The sequence below is a fragment of the Hibiscus syriacus genome, unplaced genomic scaffold (assembly GCF_006381635.1).
Source record: "Hibiscus syriacus cultivar Baekdansim isolate YM2019G1 unplaced genomic scaffold, ASM638163v2 tig00110059_pilon, whole genome shotgun sequence".
NCBI lineage: Eukaryota > Viridiplantae > Streptophyta > Magnoliopsida > Malvales > Malvaceae > Hibiscus > Hibiscus syriacus.
In genome coordinates this window covers 1460505-1469701 of record NW_024062582.1, presented here as the reverse complement: position 1 = coordinate 1469701, position 9197 = coordinate 1460505, and the positions used below count along the sequence as shown (strand labels likewise).

At 32.6% G+C, this 9197-nt stretch overlaps 1 protein-coding gene across 1 annotated transcript; it reads right to left on the bottom strand.

Annotated features, from left to right (window-relative positions):
* Positions 1–1186: 1186 nt before the first annotated feature.
* Positions 1187–7034, bottom strand: LOC120214370 (WAT1-related protein At5g40240-like). The gene is made up of 10 exons (XM_039212281.1): positions 6826–7034; positions 6665–6730; positions 6470–6583; positions 4514–4757; positions 4155–4298; positions 3923–4071; positions 3683–3803; positions 1973–2150; positions 1774–1868; positions 1187–1360 (listed from the first exon to the last, which is right to left on the bottom strand). The coding sequence occupies exons 1-10, from the start codon at positions 7032–7034 to the stop codon at positions 1187–1189; spliced, it is 1494 nt and encodes a 497-aa protein (XP_039068212.1).
* Between the last annotated feature and the right edge of the window lie 2163 nt (positions 7035–9197).

Below are 9197 nucleotides of genomic sequence, written 5' to 3'. Positions count from 1 at the left end.
AAGCTTCCACTCAACGCCCTACCAATGGGCAGATAAACTTCAAAAGCAACCAAACAATCTTAACCCCTACAAATAATGAGGTCTGAAACTTCAATCCTCGAGCCTAACCAGCAAGAGGAACTAGAACCACCCTCCCACTTAAATCCTCTACGCCTAAGGAAAAGTAAAGATGAAAATTAATTTAATATATAAAAATACATCCGAAGGAAGATTTTAAGCTCTTGATGGCTCATTCCGTTTCCAAAAACTACCAAACTCAAAATCTGAAACAACAACGCCGCATCTAGAAATACGATAAAACTTCAACCGAGAATCGACCCTCCTTGCCGAGACTACAACTGACCTTACCCCTCTCACGAACCACAATAAGAACTTCATCCTCTTTCGACTACAACCGGCCTCACTCCCCTTACGGTCACCTACCAGCCTTAATTTTGCTCTAATAATGCTAATTCACGCACTACTTCTTGCTCATCTTCAACAATTTAAATTCCTGGCTGCTCTTTAATCGCCAATAGCCACTTTGCTTTAAGATCCGAGTAAGATAATGATCTTTCGGACACCTCTGAGGCCTCCAAATCAGCCTTCTTAAGCTTGTTTTTCTTGATTGCTCGATCTCTTTTTCTCCTATCTGCTATCGACAAGACTCTGTCTTGGAACTCTAGAATATATCCATATTTCTTTTTCTTTCTGCTCTTTCCCACTTTGGCTAACTCAGGGAAAAAAGCCAAGCCGTTCTCCTCCTCACTAAAACTCGCAAGAATACCATTTCCAGTTGGATCAAATTTTGAACTAACTTCGGATTGAATTTTAATCTTATCATTCAATCTAACAGCACACAAATTTATCATTGGACCTTGACCTTCAATCGGTTCGTTTTCTTTTAAACCAACACCCAAACCATTTGCAACCTCACGGTCCCTTGAGAAATCCTACTCTTTCGACATAATACCCCCGAAGAACCTAATGGATTACACGATTCTTTCAGACCCTCCTCACAACCAGAATTAATATTTGTATTAAGGCCTAACTCCTAGCCCCTTCATCAGACTTGTTTACTTTCTAGCACGCGACAGTTATTCTCCATAGTATCTTCCAGAACTGAGATTTTCTCCACTTCGAAAACGCTGCCACTCACATTTTCCATGTCATGATAGCTCTCGACAAGGCTCTTCCCAAGGTTTGTTTAATTCAATGTGCCTTCTTGAACAGATTGGCATAGGCTCTTAAGCTTCTCCGGTGACGCTCCAATAGCCCTTCTATCGGAAAACTTCTCCAATGAATCACACTCGGAGATTTTATCCTTCAAACCTACTTCGGATTTGTCCTCGAAACCGAGCTCTAATAAACCAATCTCGAACTGCAAATTCCCAATCACTAAATCCACAGCATCCTTAATCCGAGATCTTTGCTTGGTTGTAATTAGAATAGAGACTTTTTCGCAGTCCAAATTATGTTCTAAATTTTACCCGAACTCCTCAAAGTTACCTCAAAAAGCTACCAACCTTTTTAGCGTAATACCGTTCCAACACTGTAATGGGATGCCTGAAAATTCTACTCGCGTTGTACGTTCAACCGGGTTTAAAGTCTCAGACCAAGTTTAATTTCAACGAAGATTTCTTTTAAATATGACCACTGGAGGTCTTCCAAGAATAAGAACAGATCTTCTTCTACAATTGTTAGCGGGTAAGATTTGCCACCCATCCTTTGAACTTTTATCTCTCCAAGACCCCACTCCTGCAGTCTTATCGAGATACTCCTTGAGCTACATACCTTAGCCATAGTGCCCACAAGACACCTCCTCAATTTCCACACGTCTTTCTCCTCAATGTGGCCATTGATACTCTTTCGTTTGATATTCTCTTGAGCTTTTGGTGCATCATTAAACCTATTAGTTATAACATGTTCCACCTTTCCTTCTTCTCCCCAAACTTTATCCTTTCCATAATCTGGACTTTTTCCACCATTTTACCTTCCTTCACGGTATTTGATCGGTCGTCTTGAATGTTCTCTGTTATATTCATTTCATGTCTCATTGATTGTCTTTCTTCTATTAACCCTCTAACGATTCCTATTTCATTTTTGGCATTATTCCATGGTTGGCTCTTTCTGGTATCCCTTGTTCTTTCTTCTTCCTCTAGTACTGGTCCCTGCTGTTATATCCAGCCATTGATGCTGATAACCGATTCCCATTTAACTTAATTTCATTAGGTAGGGTAAGCATTCGATCGAGTCGAATAAAAAATTTTCTAGTTATTCAAGTTGATGAGTCGCATTTTATAACTCGAACTTAACTCAAAATTTTTTCGAGTCGAGTTATTTGATTTTCTATACTAATTTTATTATAATTATTTATGGTATTATGAAAATGATTTATTCCAATTTTTGACTTTATCTAATTAATATATATATATATATATATATTCTTTCATATTAAAATGTTATTTAATATTTCAAATACAATCTAAAATTATGAAATATATTCATAATATTAAATTTTAAAGAAAGTATTTTGAGGATGAAATATTGATGAGAGTACAAATGAGTCAAGGAATTGATGAGAAGAAAGAATTTGCAAACAATTATAATCAAAAGACCAAATTGAGTAAAATGCAAAGTGAAGGGACTAAATAAAAAAGAGAATGCATCTTTATGTAAAAAATAACAGTTGAAGTTACATAGGTATTCTATTGTGATATATGAGCATGTGGTTCAAATTTGACAAAAATGGACTTAAAATAAATCACAAATTGAAGGAATAAGGAGATTATGAAAAATTGAATGACTAAATTAAAAAATAAAAAAATATGTTATCAAAAAGAGGAATTGAAAGTACACATGTATTCTACTATGGTTTAGGATCATGTGACTCAAATTTGGTAACAAATCAAACTTAAAATAAATGACGAATTGAAGAAATAAGGAGATTATGAAAAACTGAACGATTAAATTGAAAAATAAAAAATTGTCATCAAAAAGAGGAATTGAAAGTACACATGTATTTAATATAATTTAGGATCATGTGGTTCAAATTTAGTAAAAATAGACTTAAAATGGAGTATGAATTAAAGAAATAATGAAATCAGCGACAAAATCGTAAAACTGTCAAAATAAATTTTTGATTTTTTGAGTAACTTGAAAAATCAAAATTTCAACTCGATTCAAAATCGAAAACTAAATTTATGATTCGTATTAACTCGAATAACTTAAAATTAAAAAAATTAATTTTTCGAGTCAAATTTTAATCTCTACCATTGAGATTCTTTATCGCCTTCGGTGCATCTGCCATACCAATCCAGCCTGATAGATCCAAAACTGACTCTCTTTCTGCTTCTTTTTGATGCCATAAAACTATCGACCCAAATAATTATGAAATATATTCATAATATTAAATTTTAAAGAAAGTTTTTGAGGATGAAATATAGATGTGAAAGAAAACTGTTGACGCCATCACATCGCAAATGTCTTGTTAGTTGAGTAGTTGTTGATTTTTCGTTTCTTTTGTTGGTCGAGTTTTAATTTTTTGTCCGTGTTGTGATATGAATATATTTTACACGAGTATATTTATTTTCTTTAAGATATTTTACACATTTGAAAGAGCGTACTTGAATACTAGCATGTTTGAATATGTATCCTGTCTTGAGTGCTACACGTATGGTTTTGGGTCTTGCAATAGAGGGACCATATCATTGGGCAAGTGCCCCACACTACCTAACCCAGAGTCCTCATCAATCCTTTCTTCTTTAGCTTTCGCCCATATGACAGCGTAAAATCCCATGGATAAGATGACTGCTCCTATAACACTGCAAAGAGAGAGGATGAATCAATTACCTCAAAAAAAAACCAAAATTAAGAGCTTAGAAAACAAAACATAGACAGATCCTTTCAAACTGTTATCCCAGCCATATTGAGAACTCAGTACCTTCCAAGATGTAGAGGATCACCAAGAAATATGGCGCTCATAAAAGCAGCGATAGCAATCGACAATGGTTGGAAAATTACAACATAGACCGGTCCTTTCAAGCGAATGCCCCAGACGTGCACTAACGAGCTCAAGGCTGAAAACACTCCCTAAACAGGTACATGAAAATTATATTTAGATATTTTCTTTATTTCCTTGTTTGTTTAATTGTATTTGATCATTAAGGTCTTACCGAGTATAAGACCGTAACAATGACCAATGTAGGTTTTAGCCTCCAAGAAGTCATGTTGGGTTCTGCCATTAAGGATACTGGTACTGCTATAACTGCTGCAAACAAGTTATAAAAGCAGGCTATGCTCAACTCTTGCTTGTATATCTGCACCAACTCAGCCTGTAAAATGCAAAAATTCATTTCTTCTCATTAATAGAGGTTAGTAATTCGTGATTTTTTTTACTACCAATCTGTATTGAGTACCATAAATTCATTATAGACAATCCTCTCAACCCAATTTACTCTATTCGATCGTAATTTGATCTTATAATCTTACTTAAGTGATTTAACGATTTATCCCACTAAACAGAAGATGGTACAACTAATATTCTTACCTGAAGAATGCAGGAGATGGAAAACAGAAGATAGGCAACGACAAGCAAGAGTCCACCATCTCTCCAATTAGATTCCGACGATCCCAGAAACCATTGATGTAAAACAGATGATGATGAAAACACTTCGGGGCCCTTACAAAGTGCTACTACCAATGCACCACATACCGATACTATGGTTCCCATTATTTTAGCTTGACTGATTATACTTCTCAATGCTACTTTCTCCAACCTTTCAGTAAAAAAAAAAAAGCAAGTCTTTTTGTTAATATAATTGTTAGTTTAAGATCAAGTGTCAACTGCGGCCGAACAAGAAAATTTTATTTTTGGGATGTTAAATTTAAAAACTATATGAAGAATCTTTTTAAGTGGAAAAATTTTGTTTTTAAATTCGTTTATTAAATATTTTTTAGAAGGTAGGGTCAATTTATTTTTTGTTTAAAGTAAAAATAACTACTCAAACTATGCTTTTTTTTTTTTGCTTTAAGTACTTAAACTATTTTTTTTTGGTCAAACTAAGCTCTTAAACCATTATATTTAATCATTTTAAGTCCAATCATTTTTTAACTAAAAAAGTATTTTTTGACCAATAAGATTTTGACACCTTATATAAAATTATGTATTTATTTTGACCAAAAATAGTTTAACGGCTTAAAGCTAAAAAGAGTTATAGTTAGAGACTTATTTTGACAAAAAAAATTAGGTACTTAAAGTGGTTAAATATAAGAGTTTAAGGATTTTGTTTAACTAAAAAATAATTTAGGTACTTAAACAAAAAAATGACATAATTCGAGTTTTTTTTAGTTTGTCTTTCTTTCTTAAAAGGGTGTCAATTTTTTTTCAAACACACTGTCATTTTTTATATTATACATAATTTATATGAGAAAAAATTAAAAACTTTTGAACATCCCACAATACAGATTGCGTAACATTTATTAATAATGTATATGTTTAAAAAAGAAATAAATATATAATGTACGAATCAAATGATTTTATTAATTAAAGAATTGTTGTTATTCTTTGAGGTGTTAGATACGAGTATCACGTACGCAAGTCTTTGAATATATACTACCATATATTTACTCCATACTAATAAAAGATAATAATAAATTTAACTTTTTTTAATATTAATATTTTTTAATTTTATAGATTTTCTTCTAAAAATTTTATAACAATAGTTATTGAATATTTTTCTAACCATAAATCATTTATTGATCTGATATATAAAATAAATAATTCTATCTTAATATAATGTACATGTGGATTACCACTCCAAAACTATTAAAATCATAAATTGTAAGACCAAATCGCAAAAGGAGTAAAATTGTAAAAAGGAGTTTTACTGTACCAATGACCAAATCCTATATTATGTTATTTTTTTCGATTAAATATATTACATTAAAGGTCTTGTTACTGGGTTGTTTTTTAAAAGTATTTTTGGAGTTACATTTAAGACGAAAATAATACATAATAATTAATTTTTTAAGGTTAATAAAAGGTACGTGAATAAAAGTATTTTTAAATACTATTTTATAATCCTTTTAGTTTAATAAAAAATAACACTTAAATTTTATATTTAAAAAATATTAAAATAAAAGGTACGTGAATAAAAAAATATATATATAATATTTATTTTTAAGGTTGAATTTGATATCTAAACTTTTTTTAATTTAAATAAGTATCTTAATTTTGTTTCAGGGTTCAATTTGGTACCTAAGCTTTTTTTATCTCGTTAGGTACTTAAACTTTGCTTTTTGGTTCAAGTTGGTACAAACAATTTTTAACCAATTTGAACCAAGATATCAAATTTATATTTGAAATTGAATCTTGAAACCAAAATCAAGTACTTAATTAAGAAAAAAAGCTTAAGTAACAAAAAGAATCATAAAGTCAAATTTAGGTACCAAAATGTATATAACCCAAAAAAGAATATGAAAAAGGAACCTGAAAAGAACAGCAAGAATGAAGATCAAAGCTGGTGAGATATTTCTGACTGCTGAAGCAAGAGTTGGGGAGCTGTATTCTATACCTTTATATGCACATATCTGACCTAAAAACCTGTTAATTCCCAGAAAACTTGAATTACAATTCACCAAAAACAATGAACAAAACACCAAAAAGCGAACAAGAAAGCAATACCCAGTGAGCCCAATAAGACAAATTCTAGAGCCAATATGGAATTTCAAAGGAGAAACCACTCTTCCACTGCATACATCGAGAAAACACAATCGATCAGTTCAGTCGATGAAAAGAAGCTGGGGACTTAAATTACGGTCGCAATCGACGAATCGAGAAAAAACCTGTAGAAGATGAAAGGTAAAGGAAAGAGAACGAGGGCAGTAATCGCATAACCATAAGTGATGAAGACGTAGTGGCTCATCATGTCCTTGGAAGTGGAAGCTTTGAACAAGATGTTGACCACTACGTTCCCAGATTCGGCAGCCACCATGGCTGCAAATGGAAGGATATGCTTGTACCAATACATTCTCCATCTCCTTTCTTCCTCCATCTTCAACCCCTCTTTTTCTCCGATTTTAATGGTGGGCTTTGAGTATAATATCCACGATTTCTCAATGGCATCAGTGAGAATTGCGTCATTTCAAAATGGTTACATGTATGATCAATGGACTCTTTTCATTACTATTTGTTTACGTTTTGACTTTTTTTTCTTTATTTCCATTTTTTCTTTTCTCTTGTTTGAAAAAACTAAACAAACATTTTGGTATTTTCTTCTCTTGTTTGAAAAAACTTAACAAATATGTGAAATTTTTTTAGGAATTGCGAAGCATCGTTGAATTGAATTAATAAATATTCAAATAGATAGAATTCGAATATCAAACGGGTAGTTGGAATCGAACCTACATCGTTAGCACGGAAGCCTAGGGGTTATAATCGACCTTGATTCATTATTTTTAACATCTCTATTTCAAAACCAAACATGAAATTTTGGTTTCATTTGGCTCCTTTATGGAAGATAATAAATTCAAAAAACAAGAAAAAGAAATAAAAAAAGGCAGGAACTGAAGACACCAAATTTTGTCCCGTTATATAATATATGTCCTTTAATGTCGTTACATTACATAATATACTTACATTATAGATTATATTATATAATAGTTTATTACATTTACACACATTTATTTTACATGTCACAGGTCCGTTTCACAAATAAAAAAACATTTGCAGGCCCAACAAATCGCTGGAGTGTAGCCTACCACGTATAGGAATAGGGTTTTCTGGAAACCCTAGCTTGCCTCCCTCTTGTCCCAACCGCCAAACGCCTCGACCGTTGGATCTAGATGAGATCCAACGGTCCATAATAGACCCTATTGTAGGGTTTTAACCTTCACTCATTTCAGCGCCGCAACTGTCCCCTTGCGAGAATCCTCGTGTCCCACGTCTCACCAAGAGTCTATCCCTGGTTATCTCGGCACCAGTTCCCGATCCCCTCGGCGCAAGGAAAGCACACGAAGCCAACCATAAACAACAAGCAAGACAGCGTGTTAGTTTAGAACTTCAACAACCAAGCCGAGTTTTACTCGGATTAAAATTCTAAGATAGGGTATTTGTTGTATTATAAATAGAGATCTAGAGGAAAGAAATAAGGGAGGAGACTGGTACACAAAGACCACACATCTATAGCAAATATAGGGAAGCAAGCCGAATCTTTGTACAACGTTTGAAATGAAATAAAGGTAGCGTTTTTACCTCGTTTTGTTCGTCCTTGGTTTCTTGCATGCGTAGTTACTCGCGTTTTATGCTTGAAAACCCCAAAGAAAAACATTAAAAGTCGATGACCAGAGTAGGGGTGTACGAAAATTTCTTTTCTAGATCTACACCCCTACGAGGCTTATTTTAGAAAATGGTGGTGTTTTTCGTGACGAGGGTGTTGTGTGCTTTCGAAAAAATCAAAAAAATTTGAGGTTTGCCGCCAATGAACGGCGGCCGGCGAGGCGGCGCGGGGCGGCCAACGGACGGTTTCTGGAAATTGGCAGCCTGTGTTTATCCACTGGGATGAACACGCGAGAGAAAAGGATAAAAAGGGGGAGTCTTTGGTTTCAAATGAGGAGGAAATGAATTTTAAAACGTTTTGTTGGCTTAAATACTGAAACCATTAGAAGATCCACGCACGACCCGATCCGTTATGAGTGGATCCGCGTGTTTCTGTTGTATAAAGGGTAAACTGTGCTTTTTGGACCCTCCGGTTTCTAAAACTTCCATTTTACCCCCCCCCAATCCGATTTTTTAAACCCCATTTTCTTTTGAATTCGACCTTCAATCAGGGTTTTCTTTCAATTTAGTCCTGTTACTTTATTTTTTTATTTTTTATTATAATTATTATAATTATTTTTAATATTACTACTTTATATATATATACGTATTTCATATTTTACTTTTATATTATTACTTTTTGTTTTGTTTACAAATTATCATATAGGTATATATTATTTTTTTATTATTAATATAACTATTACTATTATCTTCTTTTTACTAATTTATATATATATATTTTATTTTATTATTATTATATACGTATACTATTTTGTTTTCTTTATTTGATTGTTTTTGCTTAATGTTATATTTTAATATATATATATATATATATATATATATATATATATATATATATATATATATACTTTTAATAGTTTATTTATATGTCTATTATTAT

Excerpts from the sequence above, each read along its gene's own strand:
- LOC120214370 (XM_039212281.1), bottom strand. The coding sequence starts at position 7,034 with ATGGAGGAAGAAAGGAGATGGAGAATGTATTGGTACAAGCATATCCTT. Across the intron at positions 6,731-6,825 it reads TTACCTTTCATCTTCTACAG|TGGAAGAGTGGTTTCTCCTT; the intron begins GTTTTTTCTCGA and ends CGATGTATGCAG. Across the intron at positions 4,072-4,154 it reads TTGTTACGGTCTTATACTCG|GGAGTGTTTTCAGCCTTGAG; the intron begins GTAAGACCTTAA and ends GTACCTGTTTAG.